Source organism: Manis pentadactyla, chromosome 8, assembly GCF_030020395.1.
Source record: "Manis pentadactyla isolate mManPen7 chromosome 8, mManPen7.hap1, whole genome shotgun sequence".
Taxonomy (NCBI): domain Eukaryota; kingdom Metazoa; phylum Chordata; class Mammalia; order Pholidota; family Manidae; genus Manis; species Manis pentadactyla.
The window spans coordinates 114128912-114156834 of record NC_080026.1 but is presented as its reverse complement, the minus strand read 5'-3'; the positions used below and the strand labels follow the sequence as shown (position 1 = coordinate 114156834).

The following is a 27923-nucleotide window of genomic DNA, read 5'->3' as shown; positions in this document are numbered from 1 at the left end:
TCAAGCTCCAGAGCCAGGGACACTTCCCTCACCTCCCGCCACTCAATGCCTTGGGCTCTAGGCTCCAGCACCCCCAGCTGCTCCTGCTCCTGCTCCTCTGCCAGCTCAGGCTGTTGTCCTCCCCTCTCCACCCCCAGCCTCTGTCTACAGCTGGGGACAGTTATGGGGGAATGGACACACATGAAATTGGCAATCTGGGTCCTAGGTGCTGAAGTGGGAGCTGCAGCTGTGGGGCCCTTAGTGGGGAGAAAACTGTGGGCAGAGAGGATGTGAGGCCTGGAAGAGGGCAAGGGGTGGGAGGGACCAGAGGAAAGGAGGCTGGGCCAAACTCCAAGGTCAGGACCAGGACCAGATGGGAAAACATGTTTCTAGGGAAGGTGAGCAGATTTCACCTAGTTCTGCTGTTACTCTCCTGTGGCACTTCCAACATCAGAGTAGGGTTAGTAGATTTTAAGGGCAGTTTTTCTATCCTGGAAGCCAAACAGGAGCTGATGGCATTCCCGGTTTTGCTGCTTGATTGGGAAAGTTTACTGCATGCCAGGCTCTGCCGGGGCCAGCAGACGCTCCAGGCAGAGAGCAGGATGCTTCCGGCATCAGTTCTTTTTAGTTGTCAGTGGAAGAGAACCCGGTTTCTTCTTGCTGAGTCTGGGAAAACAGGTGCATTTTATGCTAGGCTTTCTCCTTAATCAGCCAAGTACACCTACTGTGTTGGTGATCTGCCACCTGGGATCCCAGAGGCCCGAGATTAGTTTCCTTCAAGACTAATGGATGTGACTTAACCCCTAGCTGCACAAACTTGGTGTACCAGATGAAGGGGCAGAGGGAGCCCCAGGCCGAGGCAGGCCAGGGAGGCTTCTCAAAGGTGGTTGGTCTTGATGGGACCTTTGAGGAATGACAGGCTGAAAGGCTGGAGAAATGGAACCCTTCCTGGCAAGAACTGAGAATGACATCTTTTCTAAAATTTAAAAACAGCTTTATTGAGGTATAATTTATATACCATACAGTTCACCCGTTTAAAGCATACAATTCAGTGGTTTATAGCATTTTCACAGATAATGTGCAACCATCACCACAGTCAATTTTAGAACATTTTCATCAACCCAGAGAGTAACCCCATGAGCAGCCACTCCCCATTTCCCCCAGTGCCACCCCCCAACCCAGCCCTAGACAACCACTGATGATCTATTTCTGGCTGTATAGATCTGCCTATTCTGGGCAATTATAGGAATGGAATCATGTAATAATGTGTGTGGCCTTTGTGTCTGGCTTCTTTCATTTAGCATCATGTCTTCAAGGCTCATCCGTGTTGTAGTCTGTATCAGTACCTCATTCCTTTTATGACTATTCATTATATGACTATAAATTCATCTGATTTATCCCTTCACCAGCTGGTGGCTATTTAAGTTGTTTTCACTTCTTGGTTGCTATATTATATAACATATATTAATTTTATACAATTGCTGCTGTGAATATTTGTGTACAAATTTTGTGTGGAGCTGAGTTCTCATTTCTCTTCAGCAGATACCTCGGAATAGAATTATTGGGTCACTGGTGACCCCAAGTTTAACCATTTGAGGAACTGCCAGACTGTTTTTCAAAGTGGGAACACTGTTTTACATTCCCACCAAGACTTCCCTTTTACTACGGCTGACTTAGTGATCTTCACATAGGTGTTTAACTAAAGCTAATTAAAAATAGATGCCAGAGTCATGGGAGGAAAGGAGAGGAGAGGAGAAAAATGACCAAGGGCAATTGGAACCCCTGTTGTTGCAACTTTCTTTCTGAATGAAAGCAGAAGTTTGGGAACGTGAATGCAGAAACGGCCTCTTGACTCCTTGTGGTGAGAGGCCTGTTGGGGGCTCTGTCCCTTCCTTGCCTCAAAGGCCCAGCTGAGTCTGGGATGAGGACAAGGGACTTCCTCAGGACCCAGACTAGCCCAGCGTCCCTCCCCTTCGCCAGGCTCCAAGCAGGAAGCCATCCTGATTCTTCTGTGCACCCTGTCCTGGGGCACAAGAACAGATCCGCAGACAACATGCAGCTTCTACTGAATCTCTTCAGTGCTTTTAACAAGTCTGGACATCCGCTGCCCATTTTTAAATTGGATTATTCATCTTTTTATTCTTGAGTTGTAAGAGTTGTTTATATATTCTAGATACAAGTCCCTTATCGGTATATGATGTGCAAACATTTTCTACCATTCTGTAGATTCTTTTTACTTTCTTGTGGTGTCTTTTGAAACATAAAAGTTTTCAATCGTGATGAGATCCAGTTTATCTATTTCTTTCTTTTTTTTTGATTGCTGGGTGTTTTGATATCATATCTTAAAATCCATCAACCAGTCCAAGGTCATGAAGATTTGCACCCATATAATCAGAATTGTTTAGACTTTTATGTTTTTACCATTCACATTGAGGTATCTGATCCATATTTTTTTTTTTTTGTAGATAATTATTTTTTATTGAAGGGTAGTTGACACACAGTGTTACATTAGTTTCAGGTGTACAACACAGTGATTCAACATTTATATACATGATAATTCTAGGTACCAGCTATCACCATACCACGTTGTTACAATATTTTGACCATATTCCTTATGCTATACATTACATCCCGGTTACTTATTTATTTTACAATTGGAAGTGTGTACTTTTTTTTTTTTTTGTGAGGGCATCTCTCATATTTATTGATCAAATGGTTGTTAACAACAATAAAATTCTGTATAGGGGAGTCAATGCTCAATGCACAATCATTAATCCACCCCAAGCCTAATTTTCGTCAGTCTCCAATCTTCTGAGGCATAACAAACAAGTTCTTACATGGAGAACAAATTCTTACACAATGAATAAGTTACATGGTGAACAGTACAAGGGCAGTCATCACAGAAACTTTCGGTTTTGCTCATGCATTATGAACTATAAACAGTTCAAATATGAATACTCATTTGGTTTTTATACTTGATTTATATGTGGATACCACATTTCTCTCTTTATTATTATTATTTTGAATAAAATGCTGAAGTGGTAGGTAGATACAAGATAAAGGTAGAAAACATAGTTTAGTGTTGTAAGAGAGCAAATGTAGATGATCAGGTGTGTGCCTGTAGACTATGTGTTAATCCGAGCTAGACAAGGGCAATAAAACATCCACGTATGCAGAAGATTTCTCTCAGAACAGGGGGGGTGAGGTTCTAAGCCTCACCTCTGTTGATCCCCAATTTCTCACCTGATGGCCCCCTTGCAACTGTGCCTGTCTTAGGTTGTTCCTCCCTTGAGGAATCTTACTCGTCTCCGGCTAACCAGTCATCTTCCGGAGCCATACATGGAACTGTAAAGTTGGTAAGTGAGAGAGAAGCCTTATTGTTTGAAAAGGTTACCTATTTACTTCTTTGCATATTAATGCCCTGTGGCTTCTATGCCCAGCATTTGTCTTGAGGTATCTTTACCACTTGGAAGAATTATGATACTCGGTAAATTTGATATGAGGCACGAATTCTATTTAAGGGTTGTAATTAGGAAGGAAGAAGAAAAGCTATAGAAGTAGCAGGCGGAAGAAAACATGGGAAGATTGATTATTTCTTTGACATATCTTCTTGTAGAGTAACTTCAGCATGTATAGGTTTTAAACTACTAATTAAATTGCGCGCACACATTAACATAATAGGAGTATAGTTACATAACCAAAGCATACTGTAATTACCATCCATCTCCAGTGAAACCAAGAAAACCAGTTAGGCACCTTAGGCATTTGTGAAAACTTATCTATGATATGGTGGATATTGTCCAACTGAACTTGAACAGTCTGAGAGAAATCAGACAAATTAAAACAACCCATTCCTGGGGACTGTTCACATCCCTTATGTTCTTTTAACAGTAAATAGTCTGTAGTTGTAAGATTTAGGAGCGCTACAATTTGCACTTCTCCTAATTCTTGGTTGAGTTCCAACATTATAGATCCAGTCAAATTTGCTGTTTTACTGTATGCACAGGCCAGCTTAGATATCTCCTTCTTCATTCCCATGGCAAGTCCAGGAACTGGTGGGATGAGTGCATCTACAGCTGTAGCAGTGCGTGGATCTTTGTTGGGGTTTTTTGATGATCATCTTCTGGCATGAGTCTTCCAGAGAGTGCTGATGTTGGAAGTTATTTTTCATATCGTATCTTAGTTGATTTTCGGGGTAACCAAATTAGGCTTTGATCCTCTGTATAAACACAAACATGCCCTTTGCCTGCACTTTTATATGCCCTTTATACTCTTGTGTAGAACTCATTGGAGGTCACCACACAGGAACTGCCTTTTTTTTTTTTTTTTTTGTCATTTATCTACACTTACATGACGAATATTATGTTTACTAGGCTCTCCCCTATACAAGGTCCCCCCTATAAACTCCTTTACAGTCACTGTCCAATCTGATCCATTTTGAGTTCGTTTTTGTATATTATGTGAGGTAGGGTTCCCTTCCAGTTTTGGATTGAGTCAAACTGATGTCCCACCCACTTCCCTAGTTGGTGAGCAACTTTGCATGTAGATCTCAGCTCAGATATCCCCTCCTGGGAGAGTCCTTCCCTGAACATCTGTCTAGATAGCAAACCCCCTTCAGTCAGTTTCTGTCACTGCCCCCGATTTTTCTGCACCATCAGGAATGATGATGTGTGTGCCTGACCCTCCCCAGGCAAGCTCCATGAGGACGGACCCTGGCTCCCTGCCAGTATGTCCAACACCTAGTGCCAAACCTGGCACTCAGCTGCTGCTCAGGCTATTTTTGTTGATAGGGGGAAAATTTTGTTAAGAGGGCTGCAGTCCCAGTGGGTTTTGCTAGAACTTTCTAAGTGTTTCTGGCCTCACAGAGTTGGAAGTTGGAGGGCTAAGTGGGAAGGCATTCTCCAGCAACATCACAGCCAGGTAGTCACTCATCTCCTGCCCCGACGATCTCATTACTTCACAGGACAGCACTTTCCATTGTGGGCAACTTGGTTGGGAAGGTCTTCATGACACTGGGCAAAGACCCTCTTCCCTATAATTTGCACTCATTGTCCACCACCTTCCTTTGGGTACAACTGGCATTGAACCTCCTAAATTGACAGTCCTTTAAATATTTGAAACTAGCTGTGTGTCTTAAATGCTTTCTCTGGGCTCAGTATCTCAGTATCAGCTGTTCATCCTGAAGCTGAGAAGGCTGGACTTTGACCCCTCAGTCACTGATGTAGGATCCAGGGAGGTGGGGACGGCCACAGGTCACCAAAGAAGGCAAAAGCATGGCCACAGCTCAGAATGAATACACCCAAACCCTTTGTTTTCTTTTCCCCATTTGATATGGTGAACCCCCAAACTGGAGGCAGAACTTTGAGAAGGAGCACCAAATACAAACTCCCTAAGTAGATCTCTTAAAAACAGAGCTCTTAATTGCACAAATTAACTCTACTATTGCTTTCTATTTAAAGAGTACTTTTTCAGCTAGTCCAGTGGTCTTCTTCATATTGGTCCACCAGTGGTTCTCAACCTGGTCTCACCTTAGTGGTTAACAACCAGTAGACTCCCCTGGGGGGCTCTGGGAACTACCAGTGTCCACCCATCTTCCAGAATTCTGATTTAAATGGTGTGGGGTGGGGCCTGGGGGACTGTTTGTAGAGCACTCTAGGTGACTGTACCTGTACATGGTGTTGCAGACCTGGGCTTCAAGGGCTCATGTGAAATCCCCTGCACCTCCCCCAAATGAGCAAATGTTAGATGTCAACAGAGTATTTTGGAGCTGGCATTAGCCAGAGGACAGGCTAAGAGGACACACTTGTTTCATATGATGGAGATCTTGTTTTAAATCATGAAAGCATACATGTTCAAAAGAAATAAAATAGTATAGAAATGTGTAAAGTATAAAACAAAACTATTCTGTTTCTCCTCTTAATCCAGAAAACTATTATGAGTTTGTTGCATTATTTTCCAGATTTTTCAAATGTACGTATGTGTACAATACACAAACCCCCCTGTCCACACACCTCCCCCCAAATTAACCTAGTCATATTGAATGCATGCCATTTTGTAATGTTTTTTTTTCAATATGCTATGGACATTTTCCCATAATGGCAAAGAAAGATCCACATTTTCTTTATAGGTATATGAATCATAATTTATTTGACCACTTAAAAAATCAGTAGACATTCAGTATTCCTTGTGTTTTGCTGTTTTGAACAGCAATGAACAACAGCAGTGCTGCAATGAATGTCTTTATATACATAAACACTTACAACACACACACATATGTACATACATACATACACTTGATGGGTAAATTCTTACAGGTGAAATTGCTGAGTCAAAGGAAAAGCAAGTGTAGGATGGAGATTGCCAGAATGCTCTCCAAAATGATAGTTTCAATCTGCTCCATGCAACAGAATTCCTAATGATAGCTCTTTGCCTTCTGTCAAAAATTAAGCTTTGCTGAGTGCAGCAGAGAGGAAGGCGTGAGTGTGTCATATGGTGGGGAGGAAATGGTAGGGTCATTTCCCCTGCAGGCTATGTGTGGAGGAGGCCACTGGCCTCTGGCCCTGCCTGGCTGCAGTGTTTCCCAGGAAGAGGAAGGCAAGCTGTGTGTGTTAACCTTTGCCTTGCTCTCCAGGGTGTGATGGCAGAGTGAGGCACGTTTACAGGATGTGTGTGTCCGGGTCAGTGGGCCAGGGTCCGTCATTGATTTGGGAGTGTGTGGAGTGAGACTGTTCCTTCCCAGCCATTTCCTAGATCCACTGGGCTGCATCCAAGGCTCATGGAAGCCCAGGAGCGGCATCCTTTTTGTGGTTCAGGAGAGGATACATTTTCAGGACTCTAGCTTCTGAATGTCAAAGTGCATCGAGAGTTTTTCTTGATTTCCATAGCAAGGTGAGCCTCCTCCCCCTGGTCTGGGCATTCTACCACTGTCTCTGGACTCCTAGCATTACCCAAGACATCCACAGCCCATTGCTGGGCCTCTCCATTGGAATACCTGCTGGTTCAGGGTGGTCAGACCCTTTGGCACTGATAAGCTGGCTTGGGACTCGTAATCCAGAAAACTATTATGAGTTTGTTGCATTTTTTTCCAGATTTTTCAAATGTACATATGTGTACATACACAAACCCTCCGGTCTACACACCTCCCCCAAAATTAACTGGCTTGAGGGTGGGGCAGGCCAGAGGGAGGTACAGAGGTTCAACCATGTGCCCTCAGGTACTCTGAGAGAGCATGCAATGGGGACTATGCCCAGAGCTCTGGAAGCCCAAAGTGGGTTCTTTTCTAGACCCAGGACTGATCGGTACCTCCAGAAACTTCTAGGGAGGCTAAAATTCTAAGAGTACAAAGGACTGTGCCAGGCATGTTGAAGGGGAATGTGGGGAAGGGGGGGTCACATTTATTGGCAGCTACTGCATCCCAGGTCCCACAGTTGTTCTTTACTTATGTTGCTATTGATCTTCACAGTGAGGCAGGTATTACTAGTCTCATTTTATGTACAGGGAGGAAGGCTCAGGGAGAGTAACAACTTTTCATGTAGTTGCTCTCACTGAGCCTAAACCAAATGCAAAATAGAGCAGTGGTCCTCACACAGGGGCCCAGCCTGCCATCCTGGCCTTAGTACTGACTAGTAGATCACCACTGGTGGAAAACCATTCAACAGAGCAGCAGATTGAAGCACGAGGGTAAGTCCTTGCAGCAGGGACTCTGCCTTGTTCCAGGCAGTCTGGTATAGTCATTAAAGAGGATGAAATGGTCAGGCTATGTAGTCAACAGCACGTTTGAACCTGAGTTCCATCGCATATCACTGACAGGACCTCGGTTACCCCTCTGGGTCTCTGCATTTGGACTGGAGGTGACAACAGTACTTTCCTTACAGAATCATTGTCAGGATTAAATGAGATGATCTGAAGAAGGTGCTTCACAACACCTGGAATGTAGTAAGTGCTCAATCAGTGGGCATGGCTATAATTGTTATTTCTAATGAAATCAATAGTTTGTGCATATAAGAAAAAGGTGTATAAAACTGACCCTTCCTGCTGTTTCTCTCCTAGTTCTGGTGACTGTAAGAACAGAACTTTGACAGCTGAACTTTTTTTTAAGGTCAAAATAGGGTTTGTAAATCCCGGGAGCTCCTATTTTATACACTCATTTCCCCTCCAGGAAACATGAAAAAAAGGGGAAAAAAAGCCTCCAACCCTGGAGGGGCCAACCACAGTCCGATCATCCTTCCAGCGGGTGCTGCTGAGGACGGCCATTGTTTTCCTGGCCCCAAGCAGCAGTTATTTTGCTCTTCTACTTTCCCAGACTGGGCTTATTAGTAGTAGTTCCACCGCTGCATAGCATTGTGTGTGTGTGTGTGTGTGTGTGTGTGTGTGTGTGTGTGTGTGTGTGTGTGTGTGTGTGTGTGTGTGTGTGTGTGTGTGTGTGTGTGTGTGTGTGTGTGTGTGTGTGTGTGTGTGCGCGCACGCGCGCGCATTCCCCCATCCATCTGTCCCTACTTCCTGTCCCCCTCCTACATCTATTCCTGGTGTCATGATCCAACTCTCATGGCAAAGGGAAAGAAGTCAGTTTACCTCCTCTCTCTTCCTGGGCGTCTAAATAGTTACGTTCACTGGGCATTTCCTGTGTGCCTGGCCCTGTGCTGATTACCCTCATTTGCATCATCACCTTAAATGGGAAGCTCCCATTAAACCACACTTTGCAGCCAAGGAAACCCTGATGGGCTAAGGCTAAGATGCGTGCCCCAGCCCACACAGCGCAGAAGTGTTGGGGCTAAAGCTCAACTCCGTCAGATGCCATGCTTCTCCTCTCTGATGCCAACCCTGCCTTTGGTCCTCTCTAAGCCTCACTTCTGGGCCCCTCATCACTCCACCTTGCTCTGCTTCCCTACCTGTTTTGTCAGTGTGAGTGTGGCTGCCCCAGCTGAGCTGTAAAGGCCTAGAGGTCAGGGTCTTTGCCTCACTTTAGCCTGGCACAAAACCAGGAGTCGGGTAAGCGCTCACTCAACAAGGAGTGGTTGCTGGTCAGTCTGCTGGGTGTTCCTTCCTCAGGGGGCACCAAGTGAGCATCTCTTAGGTGTAAAGTGTCATGTGATCTGCCTTCAGGGAGCTTCTGTTCCAATGGGGAGACGCAGGGTTAGCTCACTAAGTCCTCACAAAGCCCAAGTGAGCTAACCACCATTTAACCCATCTTGCTGAGTAATAAATAAGGTACCAGCCATATGGAGGCTCCCTCCATGAGGCCTGCGATTCATGCAAACTAGCAGGCGCTGAGTGTCGTGGGACTCCTGATACCCTTTAGGAGCCTGCTGATTATCCCTTCCTCTGGATCCCTTTGAAAAGCACTTTTCCCAGTTGGTGCAGGTCTGCAGCAGCAGCGTCTGTGTTTCAGAGGTCACTGGTGGACACGCGGTTCTGGGAGGCATGTTCTCCTGGCACACACCCTGTCCCTCCCAGAACCTTTCTGGGTTTGCTACTGTGACTACTCCATAAACAGGAGGTCCAGACTGAGCTTTGAGTAGGGTGGTTGAGGACTGAGAAGGTTCCACCACCTGGTCATTAACACTTACTTCAACGATATGCAATGGCCCTAGTCCTAGTCAGTTGACCCCACCCCATGGTGATGAGCAGGTGAAGGAAGATTGTCACTGAGTTTCCATTTGGTCTGGGTCCAGGGGCAGCTGGCAGGGGTCCAGGGAAAATTAGGCCTTCCTTAGTAAACTGAGTCATAGGCTAGTGGGCTCACATGAATTGCACAATTTCCTCCATAGTTCCCAACTCCTTGCCTCTAACTGTATTTTTCATCAGCAAAGGAAGCAACAGATACTTCCTGGCACTTTCTAATTAAACATGGGCCAGGTCCTAGGCCCTCTAGGAATGGTTGGACCACACCTTTGGGTCATTAATTGGTCACAGCCCAGGTCCAATCATGGACATCCCTCCACAGGAGCTGGGCTGGCTTCATTCTCTGAACTCAGGAGCTGAGTTGCAGGTCTGATTTGCATCAAGGTCATTTTCTTGCCGAAAGGAGCAAAACTTGGAAGCTGTGGGAGGCTCAGAAGCCTCAACATTTCTGGGCCTGATGAGCTGAGCAGATGGAAGGCTGTGCAAGATGGCCTCAGAGTGGGGGGGCTGGTTGGACCAACGTGGTGCTGGGTGTCTGGTGAGAGTCGCCGTAGCTGTGTCTGTGTGGAGAGCCTCCTCTCTGGAGGGTGAGCGTGGCAGCTAAACACGGGACTCTGGGGCTTCCTCTCCGGAGGAAGCTGGACCCAGTTGCTGGTCTGTAGGGAGGCTTCCTAGACGCCTACCATCTGCCTGAAATGGCCAGAGATGGGGGAAATAGAATCCATGGGTTTTTAGAAATCCAGAAGGAAGGGAAACTCCACCCGGGAAACATGATCCCAAGGAAAGCGTGTGGAAGCAGGATGTTTAATTCCAAAGCTTTCTTGAACCCAGCTGCCGGGTAATGTTATCTTGGCTGCTTTTGCTGCCAAAGGAGAGTTTATCTGGGCTCCTGACGCAGGCCAGTAAACAGAGCTGGCTTTCTCAGATGACCTCTGCCCTGTCCCCCTGCCCCTCCACCTGCTCCTTCCCTGCAGTCTATCACTAAGGTTTCCAGTGCCGGCAGGGCCAGCTTAGGGAGGCTTGAGAATCTCTGATGTGGGGGGTTGGGAGAAGTGTGGATTGGGCTGGAATTTCGTGTGTCCATTGCTCATCTGGAGCAATAATCAAGGATGTTCAAGGTTTGGAAGAAAGTGGATGAGTCTCCTGTCCAGATGAGATAGGCCTGGAACTGTGGTTGGACCTCTGGGCTTATGTCCAGAAAGGTCTCTGACCATTTCCTCAACTCAGGATTTAGACTGATTGTCTAGGAGGGTAGGTTGGGCTGTCCTCTGGCAGGTCATCAAGGTTTGGGAGAACCTGGGAATGGGGGCTCATTTCCCACTCCCACACCTGAGTTACCTTCATGCTTGCTCAGGGCATGGGAAGTGGGGTGCAGGATATTAGTAGGAACAATCCTTTGCCCAACAAAGAAAGAAATGCATTTGGAGGGGAAGCACAGCCATGCCCTGGCCTGGTGGCTGTGGCTGACAAAGGTCACACTGACAACTTCTGCCACCTCTTCCCTCTGGCTCTTTCTCCAGAAGGCCTGCCTTTGGTGTTCAGGTCAAGGAAAACTTGAGAAGAGGCTCCTTGTGACTGTTCAACTATTTTGAAGAGCAAAAAGGAAAGGGCTTTTCCAAGAGGGGTGTGCCCTGGTCATGTGCTGGGCCCTAGGACTTGGAATTGGGTCCTGCCTGGCTCTGCCACTGGTGAACATAGCTGTGAGGCTGTGCGTGTTGAATAAAGGAGGAGCCTGAGGGCCTGAGAGTGAAACCCACATGTGGCCGACTTCGGACCCTAGGCTTCTTCCTTGGCCAATCACATCCTGGGTCCTAGGTTCTCCTCTGCAAGAGGAGAGGCCTCCCAGCTGCCAGAGGCTGTAAGCTTATGATTAATTCTCCCTGGGAGGTGAAGGGAAGCCCCTAATTACTAGAGGATGGAGCATAGGTCATGTTAAGCCCATTTAGCCCTTCCTCTTAGGCCCGCTTGGTTGGCCAGGTAGAAACATTGCTGTCTAATGCCCTGTAGGCCAATGCAGGCCGTCTCCCAAGGGAGCATAGCCACTTGGGGCCTCCTTACAGTGCATCTGCATGGGCAGACTTCAGGAACACAGTGCCTGGTGGTGCACAGCATCTGCTCCCTGCCTGGGTGCTGTAGGAATGCAGGTGGAAGGGAGATGTAGCTTGCAGGATTTGGGAGTAAGGAAGCTGGGAGTCAGCATGGGGGAGAAGGGGTGGGTTATAACCCTTGTGAAAATCCCAGAGCATCCTGCCACAGTAAGCCAGTTGTATATGAGGGTTTCCTTTGTGTTCATCTGGTTTTGTAGCATTCCTAACGATTGACTTCTGTCTGGGCCCCAAGTTCTGTCTCTTCTTGTTCTTGGGCTCTCAGAAATGACATGACTCCTCCATGTTCCTTTAGGTTTTTCCACTAAGCAAAGGCTGTACAGACTTTTCATACCACCCAAAGCTTTGTTTAAAGATGTCGTTCAGTTCTGATCAAGTAGTTCGATTTCAGTATCCACACACCTAAATTTACATATAGGGAGATAGTCCAGTATGATTAGGAGCACGGGGATTGAACTCAGGTGCACCTCGCTTCCAGTGCTCTGTATTTTACTAGCTGTGTGATTTTGGGCAAATTATTTAGCTTCACTGAACTTTTCAGTTTCCTCCTGTACTAAATGAGGGACAGTAGTAGCTACCTTATTGAGCTGAAGATGAAATGAACTAATGCATATGAAAGCTTTACACTGTGCTGGCATGTAGTAACCATTATTTAATTGGTTTCTATAACTTATTGTATGAGATGTATGTTTATATATGATATAAAACAAAGCATATCCTTATCTATTTATTATGATAGTCAATAGTAGTTTGTTTTGGGCTTGTGAGGACAGGGATGGCCTTTTACTTTATATTCTTCCTTTTCAGGATCACATAAAACATGTCATAAATACCCCCTCTCAGAGCGGCAGCACTCAGCCCTGTTTACTTTGCTTTATGGCCCTCTCCTTGGTTGCAGTGCAGAACAAACACTCCCCACTGCATGCGGCCAACTCTGCGACTCGGATCAGCCAGGAGAAGGGACTGGGATCAGAGCTTGTTTCCTTGGCTGTTAACTGAGCAGCGAAACATAGAGCCTCTCACTTCTGTGTGCAAAACCCCGCTAGAGACTGAATATTTGTGTTCTCCCAAATTCCTATGTTGAATCCCTAGTCCCCAATGTGATAGTATTTGAGGTGGGGCCTCTGGGAGGTGATTAGGTTGATCTGAGGTCATGGTGGTAGAGCCCTAGTGATGGGATTAGTGCCCTAGTAAAAAAGGAAAGCAACCAGAGCCCCCTTTCTTTACCACATGAGAATACAGCAAGAAGGTAGCCACCTGTAAGTCAGGGAGCGGGTTTCACCAGGAACCTTGATCTTGGACTTCCAGCCTCCATAACTGTGAGAAATAAATATTTATTATTTAAGCCACCCAGTCTGGTATTTTGTTAGAGCAGCCTAAGCAGACTAAGATGGGCATTTGGCAAAGTCAACCACACTGATGCCAATGTGTCTAAGTGCTACTCCTCTTTGCTAACGTTCCCTTTTCGCACGGTGGCCAAGACCCCTGGCCATTTTGTTCTCCCTGATAGAGTGCCCCCAGACCTACTGACTCAGCATCCCAGTGCAGATGCCCAGGCATCTGAATCTTACGTAACTCTTCCGGTGCTTCTGATGGTTGGTCCTGGAAAGGGGCCACTACTGTGGCCACAGCCACTCATTGTTTTCCAAGGGAGGAGGCGAGGCAAAGGTCTTGTCTCAGTGCTGCCCCTTAGCCCCCGGAGAGGAAGTTCAACAGAATAGGCCTGGGGTTGTGTGAGGGGACCCCTCCCTCTAACTGAGGACTCCCTTGAGGGCACATTTGTGTGGGCTCAGGTAAAAGGGACAGAAATCGTGGGGACAGTAGGCAAATAGTGTGGGCGAAGAACTTTCTGTCCTTCTCCAACCAGCAGCCCTGCCCACCTCCTGGGCCAGGGACCTTCCAGAATGGCCTGAGGCCTGACTGAGCATTGGGAATGGGATCCTGAAAAGCCCATTTCAGAAGGGTTTACAAATCTTTCATATGCTAACGTCTCTTCTGCAAATCTGTCTCTCATCCAGAGGGTCAGTTTGATTGGTCAACGGAATAAAAGGTGTTCTGAGCCTGTGCTCTGTGCCTGGCGCTGAGTGAGACATGGGGATGCCTTTGAATCACACACCTCTGAAATGCTTGTGGTCTTGGGCGGTGTTCTTCAGGGTGAGTTCTGAGGATCAGCTGCAGCAGAACAGCCCCAAGTGGTTCATCAGAAACACAGATGCTTGATTGTAGCAAATGTGTCACGTGGTGGGAGGTGTTGACAGTGGGAGAGACTGCACATCTGTGGGGACGGTGCGTGCATGCGAACTCTGTGCTTTCTCTTAAGTTTTGCAGTGAACCTAAAACTTCTCTATAAAAATAAAATATTTAAAAAGTAAAATATAGATGCCCGAGCCCCCCAAACCCAGGTCTACTTATGCAGAATTTCAGAGGGTGGGTCCCCAGACTCTGCAGTTTGGGAAGGCCCCTTGAAGAATTTCATTCTCTCTAAAGTTTCAGAACCAGTGGAAATTAGCTACTTAAATTTTCTTAACCCCTGTTTTATGTTTATTGTATAAAATCCATAGAAACAAACAGAAGGAAATTAAAACCACTTATAATCCTACTCTCCTAAGTTCATCGTCCTTCGCATTTTATTGAATACCTTTCTAGTTAGGTGTTTGTGTATATTTAGATCTATATATGTAGCATCCGTGACCTGACACTGTGCTAGGCCGAGGGACAGAGATAAGGACGGTCCTGGCCAGGGAGCACCCAGAGTCATGTTAAGTGATTCCTGGCACAGCTTGAAGCCCAGCCTTAGCCACCCATTGACCTTCTCTTACCTTTTCCTCACAGGTATACATCATCAATGTGACCTGGTCTGACTCCACATCCCAGACCATTTACCGGAGATACAGCAAGTTCTTTGACCTGCAGGTGAGTTGCTCTGAGCTCAGTTGGTACCCAGTTCGACCTGCAGTGGCTTGAGTCTCTGCTGGGCTGGCTTCTCTCATCCTCACTCATCCAGAGAGCTCTCAGGGTCAGGGGCTGCGGTGGAGCAGAGGGACAGATGAGGGAATCTCGATGGCTGTGCTGGGCTTGGCCCAGTCTTGGATATGGCAGGCAGACCTGTGGGGCTTTGTTGGGTTCCTCAAATGGTCTTAACAGTCATGCTTTGTCACTCTCCTTCGCCTGGGGGGTAGGAAACCAGGGTGGAGAGGTGGGAGAATGGCTGTGGGTGCAGTGTGCATGAGCAGACATGTGTCTGGAAAAATCCAGGGTGAGACACAAGCCATCACATCACTGCAGCCAAAGAAAAGCAAACACGCAGAAAAGACCAAAACAGAAAATAAACAATTTCTTGAACTACAGACACAAACTGGGCATACCAGTGTGTCTGTCTAACCAAATAAGGCTCTTGCCATGCTGTCTGTACATGTGTATGGTATGTGTGTCTCTCTGATGTTCACGCAGGGGGATGATAGTAGGGGTCCCATAGCTCCCTTGATGCCAGCACATTTGGTCAGGGCTTCGGGTCACACGTGGTAGTTTTGTTGCCGGGCAGCTGCATCTGGGAGGTCTCTCCCTGTGCACTAGGTGAAACCTCAACCTGAACAGGGAGGGTTCTTGACTCTGGTCGAGAAAGAATTCTCGAACAGGTCAGACAAGTGTAAGTAAGGAAGGAGTTCATTAAAGTGAGCGTAGTAGTGGATGGCAGCAGCCATGCAGGCAGTAGAAAGCAAGGAAGAGCAGAGGGGGGACAGGGGAGCTCGTTGAACTGTTCAGCATAGTTGAGCATAGTTCAGCATCCCTTGCCTGCTCCTGAAGCAGGGTCACCTGGCTGCCCAGTGTCTGCTTGAATCTGCACAGTGTGGGAACTAAGTCCCTACCAGCCCAGGATTTGGGGGAGCCGCAGAGCACTGGATGGAGTGAGATTATGTTCTGCTAACTTTCCAAAGGCAAAGAAAGGAGATTTTTGGGCAGGCCACTAAAAAGCATTGTACAGCTGCAGTCCCATCTGGGTCACACAGGCGACAGAAACTTGCAAGCCTAAATCAGAGATCTCAGTAGTGCCTCCCTACTTGTCTGAAGTAGGACAGAAAGAGTGAAGACTTGTGCTTAAGTCTGGAAAACTGAATGACATAGCAAAGTAACAATGATGCTTAACCGCTGGAAGGGCAGAGACAAAACCCAGTAAGTTAGCAACAGAAACTCTTTATTTAAGGCAAAGTACACAGTTGAAGAAGGGGGAGTGCAGGCAACCTCAGAGACGAGGTACGCTTAAGGGCCTAGAATTCTGTCTTTTAAGGCTTTCAAGGATGGGGCAAAGGGTGGGGATGGGGGGTGGGGGTGAGGGAGAGACATAGGCTTGACATGTGGTCTCATGGTGTCTGTCTCCAGGGAGAGACATTGTGTCACCATCCATAGTCAGTCCTCTACATATTCTGTCAGATAAACTTAACACAAGGAATTTCTTGATTCTGTTCTTCTCCAAGATAGTGGTTACACTCAAGTGGTGGGGATGAACCATTTAGGACTGCTTGCCCTGCCTTAAGATAGGGTAGGTTATTGGCTGATGACCATAAAATATGTCAGGAATCTCACCTCCTAACTTCCTGCTTTTTAAAAATGGAATCTTTGCCTTGAGATGGAGTCCCTCCTGGTTCTTACTCTACTATTTATATCTCAGCATTTATCATCACAGGCAGGAAAAATTAATCATGATGCATGTCCCATGTCCCTGCCCTCCCTCAGTTTCACACTCATACCATCTTAGACAAAAAGGAGACTGGGTTGGAAGAAGATACCAGGGAAGCTTCTGCAGTTGACCAGATGGTGAAAGGCGAGTGAGGCAGGGGTTCCAGGAACACCCAAATTCAGATATATATGTGTAGGGGCCAGGGCTGCCTTCCCCCTGTTTTGCCTCAGTTTCTCTCTGGGCACTGTCCTCAGCTTCCTGAGGAACTTGGCTGTGAATTTCATATCTTGTGATTACCAACAACAGAGAGACTGATTTTCTCCCAGTTCAAAATTGAAAAACCCCAGGGAAAACTTGGATTGGCCTGACTTGGGTCAGGCGCCCTCTCTGGACCAATTAGTATGGCCTGGAGTAGAGGGTTGTGTAGCACAGACATGACTGCCAGGTCCACCCCTCTTTATTAGAGGCAGGCTCCAGACAAGGCAGAATCACTGTGAGTTGTGCAGCAACCCTTCCTATACCAGGAAGGAAAAGCCAAAAGCTTCTAGGGTCTTCCTTAGGACTATAAACCTGGTTTAGGCCAATAAAAACACAAAGAGAAGACACCCATTCCTGGCCCTCACAACCAAGGTCCACTTCTTCCTTAGCAGACCTCTGGTGATGAGTCACCTTGGAGAGGCCAGGCTGGCATGCTTGTCTCCAGGCCCCTGATTTTACCCCATTGTCCTTATTGCTCTATCTAAGAGATGAGCCAAAGGTGAGCAGTTTTCCTGTATTACAAGTCCTCTCTTAATACAAAAATAAGGGATTGAATATCCCACTGAATATGGGATTTGACTGAAAGCCACGCCTTACCCTCCTGCCTCCTTCCTCTTTCCCCCCCTCCATTCTTGTTCAGTCTCCTTGGGTCTTTCTGACATAAACTGGTGGGACTTGCTGATACCCCATCAATGGGTGTAGTGTGCTGGACAGGAAGTGATAACTTAGTTGGGGAGTGGGAACCCTGAAAGGGCTCTTTGATGAGCCAGAGGGGGTCCGAGAGCTGGCAGAAACTCTCAAGTCAGAAGTTTTCTTCCCCCCTTTCCTTTCTGTTCCCCCACCCCTCCCTACTTAACAGAATCTCACAGGAAAGGAATGCTGCTCCCTCCACTTCTCCCTTGCCTCTGAGCTCATTTCCTGTGTGCCAGGAGGAGACAGAGCCCGGAACAGCTTGCATGATGGGCTGGCCCTAGCCGTGAGCCAATCCTGCCCACGTGGGCCATCACCACCCTGTAGATGAAGTTTGGAAAGGGTTCAGGATGATTCTTTGGAATTTAACCTTTGAGCCAAGTGTGGCATCTTTGTGAACCCATTTTACAGAACCCATTGATGGGATGACTCAGGGGTATAGATTTTGGAAAGCCTTTTTTTTTATCAGGTGACTGATTTTAATATGGCGGCTGCTACAGGGGAGGGCCAAGTGGCATTGCTAGCTCCGACTCTGGTCACTGGTGGCCCTGGGAACTCAGCTTGCTGAGAGGCTGTGTGGCAGAGTGGCTTAGAGCTCAGGCACTGGGGACACATTGCCTGGAACTGGTTGCTGGCCCTGTCACCGTGTAACTGTGGGCAGGTTCCTTAACTTCTCTAGGCTCTGTTTTCTCATCTGTGGAATGAAGATTGAAGCAGTGCCCACCCAGTAGGGTTGTGAGGATTCAGTGGGTGAAGCAGTTTTCCTGACAGGCAGCTCTCTGACGAGTTATGCCATGTTAGCAGTGACAAGGAGGCAGGGCTGCCCATGGAGCGAGTCTGAGGGCGTGTACCTCCTCTTTCCGGGGTTCATTAGGTGTTGAGCAGTTGCTCTGTGCCCAGGCCTGTTCCAGAGTATTTAGGGTCCGTAAGCTGCAGGCCCTCTCTGATCCTGTCACGGGCAGGAGGGCAGGACGCAGTGTGCTGAGAGCGGGTGCGGTGCCAGCGAGCTGCCCTCAGGACCCTCTGCCCCTCCCTGCTGGGCTGAGCCCCACCTCGGAACCCTGGGGTCCTGGACTGAGTAAGCCAGCCTGGAGGAAGCTGCTTAACTGGCTTTACCCACTCATGGGTCTGGGCCTTTGGGAGCAACAGACCCCTTTGTGAATCTGATGGAAGCCCTCTCCCCAGAAAAGGAGCTTATACACATGGACAATTTTACTTAACAGTGTCAGGTGTTCACAGACCCCTATGGAGAACTGCTGAGCTAAACCAGTTCAGGTCATCAGTCATACATCTACGTCTTATACTACTCAAGCACCATTTGGGGTTTATTCACAGTGTTCAGAAAGAGCAGTGGCCTGGGCACCCCTTTGAAGGACCCTTGCATCCCCTCCCACACGTTGGTTTCCCAGTCCCCAGTGTGGGTCTCCTCACACTTTTCCCTCCCGTATTTCTTCCTCTTCAATGATGTCTTTTGTTCCTGGTGGAGGTCAGGTGACCACAGGGAGGACTTCGGCTCCCACTTCTTGAATGTAACCTGGGGAATCATATGCAAAGTGATACCAAATGGTCCCAACCCACCTCTGGCAGTGGGCCGGGGGCCATGGGGCATGTACAGCTCTCATTTCACTTGGGACAGCGCACAGGTACCTCTGGTGTCCTTCTCCTTCATGGGGCAAGGCTGGAGGTGGGCCGCCGTGCTCTGCCCTTCACACTCTGCAGCCACAAGGCCAGGAAGCATCTGAAGGATGCTCTGTTATAGATCATGGTTTTTCCATTTCTCTCCACTGCAGCTTCTAAATCAGCACATTCCTCATACCCCCAACCTGTGTGCAAACTAAGATTCGAAGGAGGGTGCCACTCTGTTGTCATCATCAGAGCTTCTCCCAGGACCCAACTGCTCTCTGTATGTGGTGCTCCCAGGAGATCCTTGGGAATGAATAATCTCAGGCACATGCCAAGGCAACCGGCAGGTGGGGGAGGCAGGAGCAGGAGGGCTTGCCCTTTGGAGGAGGGTCAATGTCTCTTTGGTGTGACCTGTGGCGGTAGTGAGTCCTCTGCAGAGCATTTAGAACTCCGCTGGGCACTGGGGAGCTAGCTACACTCATGGCACTGGGGGAGAGAAATCAGAGCCAACCCAGTAACTGCAGTAAACTGTAATTCACCCAGCAGCTACCCTTATCTGAAGCCTTAGGATGGCCTAGAGCAGATCATTTATCTTGATGCCCCTTCCTATTCCCACCTCCCACACTCTTCATTGGCTACCTGCTACTTTTGAAGCCCGGGATAGGATCACCAGATAAATATGAGATGGCCAAATCCTTTTGTTTTTGTTTTTGTATTGAGGTATAGTTGATATACAACATTATATTGGTTTCAAGTATATACCTTAGCAATTTGATAGCTTATCTATATTATTAAATGCTCACTCCAATAAGTATAGTTACTATCTGTCAACACAGAAAAATACTACAATATTATCTCTATGCTGTACTTTCATCCCCATGAATAATTTGTATTATAATTGAGAATTTGTGCTTTTTTTATCCCCTTCACCCACCCACCCAACCACTCACCCATGGTAACCACCAGTCTCTTCTCTAGGTCAGTGAGTCTGTTTCTCTTTTGTTTTGTTTTGTTTTTGTATTCCACATATAAGTGAAATTATGTGGTATTTGTCTTTCTCTGCCTGGCTTATTCACTCAGGATAATACCCTTTAGGTCCATCCATGTTGTCACAAATGGCAGGATTTCTTTCTTTTTTATGGCTGAATAATATTCCTTTGTGTATATGTACCACACCTTCTTTATCCATTCATCTATTGATGGACACTGGTTGATTTTTTTTGGGGGGGGAGGGTAAATCCCCAGAAGTAGAATTGCTGGGTCATATGGTATTTCCAATTTTAGTTTTTTGAGGGACCTCCATACTTCTTCCCACTGTGGCTGCACCAACTTACATTCCCATCAACAGTATAGGAGTGTTCCCATTTCTCCACATCCTCTCCAACACCTTATTTCTTATCTTTTGGATAGTAGCCATTCTGAGTGGTGTGAAGTGATATCTCATTGTGGTTTTGGTTTGCATTTCTCTGCTAATTGGTGATCTTGAGCATTTTTTCATGTTCCTGTTGGCCATCTGTATGTCTTCTTTGTAAAAATATCTATTAAGGTCCTCTCTCCATTTTTTAATTGGATTATTTCTTTTTTGTTCTTGTTGAGTTGTATGAGTTCTTTATATATTTTGATATTAGGCCCTTATCAGATATGTCATTTACAGATACATTCTACCATACAGTAGGTTGCCTTTTCATTTTGTTAATGGTGTCCTTTGCTGTACAAAAACTTTTAGTTTGATGTAGTCCCACTTGTTTTATTTTTGTTTTTGTTTCCCTTGCCTAGGGAAACATAGCCAGAAAAAAAAATTATTCATGCTGATGTTCAAGAAATTCCTGCCTATGTTTTCTTTTAAGAGTTTTATGGTTTCATGTCTTACATTTAGGTCTTTATTCCATTTCAAGTTTACATTTGTGTATAATGGTAGACAGTAATCCAGTTTCATTCTCTTACAGGTAGCTGTCCAGTTTTCTCATCACTATTTATTGAGCCGATTCATTTTGAATTTCAGATAAACAATGACTGTGTTTTCTTGGTATGTTCCAAAGATTGCATGGAATAGACTATATAGTAAAGAAGTTATTTATTGTTTATCTGAAAATCAGATTTTATTGTGTGTCCTGTATCTTCACTTGCTAAATCTGGCAGCCTTACCCTGACTGAGTGGTGAGGGTGGAGGTATAAAGCGGAATAAACCAGGCTAGCTTGGGGTAACAGTGGACTAACTTATGCTAAGGCTTCCAGCACATTGTGAGGAACACTAAGTTGAGAAGGACAGGATCCCTTCCTTCCAGGAGTCTGGTGGGGAGAGTAGACTTCCAAGCAATGAAGTCCACTGTAGGCGAAATAAATTCTAGATTGAGGGACAAGCAATGTGTCATGGGATGAAGAGGAGGGAAAAAAACATTCTTCTTGGGAGGAGAAACAGAGAAGATGCCCCTGTGTTTTTTTTTTTTATTGCTAGCAGCAGCCTAGAGTGATATAGACACACTCTCCCACTCCAGGTTGGGGGGACTTGGTTGTTTTTTGAGAATTAAGTTATTGGAGTTAAGTGTGTTCCTAATTTATTTGTTAATTTTTTCATTCATTTATGCCTGCATGCCTACCTCCTTCTCTCTGACCATCTGTCCCTTGCATCCATCCATCCATGCATTCTCAATCTATCCAGTCTAAGTGCCTGTCTTCTATGTCCCAGGCAGTATACCAGGCTATAGGGATTTATTGATGAGCAAAAGCAGATCTGGTTACTGCTTAATTTATGGAGCTTATATCTTAGTGAGGTAAGACAGATTTCTTTTTTAAGTGTTTTGTACTATTCCAAATGCTACAAAGAAAAGTACCATAGAGATAATTATAAGGAGACCTTATAATCTGGATTAGGGCAGGTGTCCCTGAAGAAATAAGTTTTATCTGACAGATCAATAAGTTATTTTACAGATAAGGAATTCATTTGTGATTCTAATGAAAACAAAATTCTCTTCACAGATAAATGGGTAAATGTACATACACTTCTAATAACCTTTTTAGTCATTCACACCCTGCTGAAACCTCTCAAACAACACTAGGATAAGACCCAAACCTTCTTCTCTCCACGTATCTTCTGCTTTGGGCCTTTAGATCCTCTGATTCTGCATCCTCCACACACAAGGGGCTGTGCATTGAACTTAGATCCTCTTCCTGCCCACTGGGAGGCACCAGGTGTGGGGGCTTTAGACCTGTGCTGCCTAATGCGGTAGCCACCCACCAAAAATGTAGCTATTTACATTTACATTTAAATTAATTGAAAATTTTTAATTACATTAAGTTTACTTAATTTTTAAGTGTTAAATTAAATGTAGTCTCTTGGTTGTACTAACTACATTGCAAGTACTCAATAGCCACAGTGGCTAGCGGCTATGTACTGGACAGATACAGAACATTCCCATCATCACACAGAGTTCTGTTGGGCTGTGTTGCTTTAGCCCACCTGAGACACCAGCAGGCTTTATGCTCATCCCAGAGTGCTCTGCCACTGTCCCAAGCCCTCCCAAATTGCCCTGTACAAATCTTTGAGTGCCCCAGCAGGAAGAGGGAGACTGTGTTCCACCCTGATCTGCCCTAGCAGTGGAGCAATTCAATTCAACAGCTATTCCAAAACCTCTCCTGGGAGCCAGGTCAGTTACTGGAGAGGGCTTCTAAAGGCATTTCAGATGTCAGGCTAGGGACAGGGAGAGGAGGGGCTCTTGGTCTCCAAGTGGAAATTGTTTTTTTCTGAAAATAACCCTCCACTCAGCCCTATGTGACCAGGAAAGGGACCTGTCCCAGAGGCAACTGGCCATGACAGGGCCTGATGTTGAGGTCTCTTTTGTTATAAAGGGCTTGAGTTACGTGGAGGTGTAGTTAAGGGGAGAAGGAGGAGGCTAAAGGGCCACAGATGCTCTTAAGTTGCCTTCTCTGTGGCCCTGGCCCACACTTTCCGCCTCTGTAAGTTTCCTTGCACAATTTCTCACCTTTAAGTAGCTCCCCCAGGCCCTGGCCCCACTGAGGAGGGACCGGAAGGCTCTCTGAAGCCTCGTCTCCATCAAAGTTTGTTTCACAATCTGACCTACAAGGCGCTGGGCTGCAGTAACTGCTCTGCAAACATCGGCCTCTGGTGCTGCTGGCCCTTTAGTCGGAACTCCAGCCTGTTAAGTGTACAGGGTCAATATTTGAGGAGAGCCGGGAGAGGCCCTTCAGCTTCCCCCGCACAGCTTGGAAGATAGAGTCAAGAAGGTTGTTCAGGTTTGCTCATCTGCTCTAAAGGACTGAACCTATTTTGAAGAGCTTTTATCTCTTCCTTATTCATCTCTCCAGACTCCCCACCCACTTACCCCACCCAGGTTCACGTTCACTTTCCAGCTGTCAAATAGCCAAGGTAATGATGGGTGAACAAAATTAGAATCCCCGAATCATTAATAACTAGCCTTGGAACAGACGTGTGTGTGTGTGTGTGTGTGTGTGTGTGTGTGTGTGTGTGTGTGTGTGTGTGTGTGTGTGTATGTGAGAGAGAGAGAGATGATATCGTTTGTGGAGTTACTGGATCACTGCATTTCACAATTAGGAGAGTTCTATTCCCAGTCCCTTGCTATGCAGGTAAAACATCTGTGTTCATTTTTCTGTTTATTAAATTTATATGAACTTTAGTTTGGTTTGATGTCCAGAGCAGGCCTCAGCTGAGGTCAAACGGGGGTGATCCTGGTGTGTGCCAGGAGTCAGCCTGGGAGTAGAAAGGGGGTGGGGCAGGCACGTCTCTCCTGCAGGCTCTTTTAATCACCAAGGCGAGCTCTGTGTTTTTTGAGATCATTGTCCCCAGACTAAAAGCAAGGGGGCCAAGCCTAGGGAGGTAGCATGCCAAGTTCTAAGAACAATTTTGTACCAAGGATTCTAGAGAGTTGAAGCTCCAGTAGTGCGGTGAGCATGGGTCATTGTGGTGGCTCACATACTGTGATAGAGAACACTGACCTTGGCTGAGGTCAGTCCCCAGCCCCAGGAAGGCACAGAGAGCCTGAAGTTGCTTACCATGGGGAAAATGGGAAACAACCTCCCATTTTGAGACCTTCCATAGAGTGAGTGATTCTGGTATTCTCATACTGTTTGGTACAATAGTCAAAACAGATGGGATTAATCTCAATTTCATGGATGGATCTCCAAGAAATGTTAAGGAATGACCAATGCAAGTTTCAAAACATTATTTACAGTATGGTAGCAATTATGCAGAAACAACAAGTTGTATCTTTGTAAATACATATACAGCATAAGTATATAAATGTCTTAAAAAGATCTGGAAGGATATACTCCAAATTGGTAATGGATTATCTCTAGAAGAAGGGACATCAATGGGAAGGGGGGCTTGGTCAAAGAGGAACCTTAGCCTTATTTGTAATGTTTTACTTTTTTTAAAAAAGGAGACTGTATTCACGTTATTATTTACAACACTGATATTTAATAATTAAAAAGATAACTATGGGGAGAGATGGGGAAAGTGGGAAGTCTAAAATAAAACATATCTCTCATGATCATTATAGTATAATGACCTAACAGAAACACACAGGTTAAAAAAATGTGTAGATATCGACAACACATCTAACAATTTCCTAAACCATCATGCTGGATCATTCCTACGGAATGTAACTGGCTAGAACCAATTACAGCAAACCCCAGGGACCTGTGTAAATCATCCTGTCAGACTGGAATCTTGTATTCAAATATTGTTCAAAATATCTGAACTGTGTACTGGGGCAGGAAGCACATGGGCAATGGTTCCTGTGTCGTGACTGAGCCCATTAAGAGCCATGTGGTCGGAGAGTGCAGTGGTTAAGGCAGGTACTACAAAGCCGAATGGCTGGGTTGCAAGACCAGCTCCAGCACTTACTAACTGTATATGACCTTTGGTGAGTTCTTTAACCTCTCTGACCTCAGTTTCTCATCTGTGTAAGGGGGATAGTAACAATAACTGCCTCATGGGGTAATAGAATGAAATGAGACAATCCATGGGAAGAATGCCTTTAGGATAGTGGTTGGCCTGGAGACTCTAGACAGGGAAGCAGAAACCTTACCAGTTAGGCCCTCAGAAACTTAACTCAGGGAGAAAGTAGTTAGAGATTCCCACTCCATATGGAGGCAAAGGTTTCTCCCTGTTTCCCATTCATACAGACTTTACTTTGACCACATTGCTCAGTCTGCCACCAGGCAGGAGAGGCATGCAGCAGTATTAAGAGTTTCCTGGATAAATGCTTCCCACCCTCAAAGTGTTACTACCAACCTACCTTTTTTCTCAGTAACACTGTTAGGAAGACACTATTTTTTTTTTGTTGTTGTTATCATTAATCTACAGTTACATGAAGAACATTATGTTTACTAGGGTTGCCCCTTCATCAAGTCCCCCTCACAAACCCCATTACAGTCACTGTCCATCAGTGTAGTAAGATGTTGCAGAATCACTACTTGTCTTTTCTGTGTTGCACACCCCTCCCCATGTCCCCCTCACGTTATACATGCTAATCGTAATACTCCCTTTCTTTTTCCCCATCCTTATCCCTCCCTTCCCTCCCATCCTCCCCAGTCCCTTTCTCTTTGGTAACTGTTAATCCATTCTTGGGTTCTGTGAGTCTGCTGCTGTTTTGTTCCTTCAGTTTTTCTTTGTTCTTATACTCCACATATGAGTGAAATCATTTGGTACTTGTCTTCCTTTGCCTGGCTTATTTCACTGAGCATAATACCCTCTAGCTCCATCCATGTTGTTGCAAATGGTAGGATTTATTTTCTTCTTATGGCTGAATAATATTCCATTGTGTATATGTACCACATCTTCTTTATCCATTCATCTACTGATGGACACTTAGGTTGCTTCCATTTCTTGGCAATTGTAAATAGTGCTGCAATAAACATAGGGGTGCATCTGTCTTTTTCAAACTGGGTTGCTGCATTCTTAGGGTAAATTCCTAGCAGTGGAATTCCTGGGTCAAATGGTATTTCTCTTTTGAGTTTTTTGAGGGACCTCCCTATTGCTTTCCCCAATGGTTGAACTAATTTGCATTCCCACCAGCAGTGTAGGAGGGTTCCTCTTTCTCCACAACCTCGCCAACATTTGTTTTTGTTTAGGAAGTCACTACTTTTTTCTTCCTTTTTTAAAAAAATTCTGGTATCATTAATCTACAATTACGTGAAGAACATTATGTTTACTAGGCTCCCCCCTTCACCACGTCCCCCCCACATACCCCTTCACAGTGACTGTCCATCAGCGTAGTAAGATGCTGTAAAATCACTACTTGTCTTCTCTGTATTGCACAGCCCTCCCTGTGCCCCCCACACACTATACATGCTAATTGTAATGCCCCCTTTCTTTTTCCCTGCCCTTATCCCTCCCTTCCCACCCATCCTCCCCAGTCCCTTTCCCTTTTGTAACTGTTAGCCCATTCTTGGGTTCTGTGATTCTGCTGCTGTTTTGTTCCTTCAGTTTTTCTTTGTTCTTATACTCCACATATGAGTGAAATCATTTGGTACTTGTCTTCCTTTGCCTGGCTTATTTCACTGAGCATAATACCCTCTAGCTCCATCCATGTTGTTGTGAATGGTAGGATTTGTTTTTTTCTTATGGCTGAGTAATGTTCCATTGTGTATATGTACCACATCTTCTTTATCCATTCATCTACTGATGGACATTTAGGTTGCTTCCATATCTTGGCTATTGTAAATAGTGCAGTGATAAACATAGGGGTGCATCTGTCTTTTTCAAACTGGAGTGCTGCATTCTTAGGGTAAATTCCTAAAAGTGGAATTCCTGGGTCAAATGGTATTTCTATTTTGAGCATTTTGAGGAACCTCCATACTGCTTTCTACAATGGTTGAACTAATTTACATTCCCACCAGCAGTATAGGAGGGGGTTCCCCTTTCTCCACAACCTCACCAACATTTGTTGTTGTTTGTCTTTTCAATGATGGCTGTCCTTACTGGTGTGAGGTGATATCTCATTGTGGTTTTAATTTGCATTTCTCTGATGACAAGTGATGTGGAGCATCTTTTCATGTGTCTGTTGGCCATCTGAATTTCTTCTTTAGAGAACTGTCTATTCAGCTCCTCTGCCCATTTTTTAAGTGGATTATTTGCTTTTTGTTTGTTGAGATGGGTGAGCTCTTTATATATTTTGGATGTCAACCCTTTATCAGATCTGTCATTTATGAATATATTCTCCCATACTGTAGGATACCTTTTTGTTCTATTGATGGTGTCCTTTGCTGTACAGAAGCTTTTCAGCTTGATATAGTCCCACTTGTTCATTTTTGCTTTTGTTTCCCTTGCCCAGGGAGATATCATGAAGAAGTCACTCAATTTTATGTCCATGAGATTTTTGCCTATGTTTTTTTCTAAGAGTTTTATGGTTTCATGACTTACATTCAGGTCTTTCATCCATTTTGAATTTACTTTTGTGTATGGGGTTAAACAGTGATCCAGTTTCATTCTCTTACTTGTAGCTGTCCAGTTTTGCCAGCACCATCTGTTGAAGAGACTGTCACTTCCCCATTGTATGTCCATGGCTCCTTTATTGTATATTAACTGGCCATATATGTTTGGGTTAATGTTTGGAGTCTCTATTCTGTTCTGGAAGACACTACTTTTTTAAAGTAATTATTGATCGACAGTTTTCCATGCTCTTGGAAAGAGGCATTTTTCAGAATCCTGATGGGATTCCAGGGGAGCCCTGTGGGGATTCTGGGAGCTCCAGGGAACTCCAGGGGTGGCTTCCCCTCCCTGGGAACCTGACTTCTGCTCTAATGGACCCTTTCATTGTGTCCCTGTGGCTTGATGGTGAACAGCTTCCTCTCTTTCTGATTTCCCCCCTGGCAGGTTCTGCGGGTGCTGGGGTGGGGGTGGAGGAGGGCTCTGGGTGTCTGTTATCCAGGGAATGCTGGGAGGGGAGGGCCTGGCGAAATGATACCTTGAGGCTAGCTCAGGATGGAAAGCT

General features: G+C 45.7%; 1 protein-coding gene across 2 annotated transcripts in view; it reads left to right on the top strand.

The window, feature by feature from the left end:
* Positions 1-27923, top strand: part of SH3PXD2A (SH3 and PX domains 2A) — a 220831-nt gene that overhangs the window by 34441 nt on the left and 158467 nt on the right. For both annotated transcript variants that reach the window (XM_036898463.2, XM_036898461.2), the window contains exon 2: positions 14538-14618. In XM_036898463.2, the coding sequence (XP_036754358.2) occupies positions 14538-14618 (81 nt within the window). The remainder of the gene's footprint in view (positions 1-14537; positions 14619-27923) is intronic.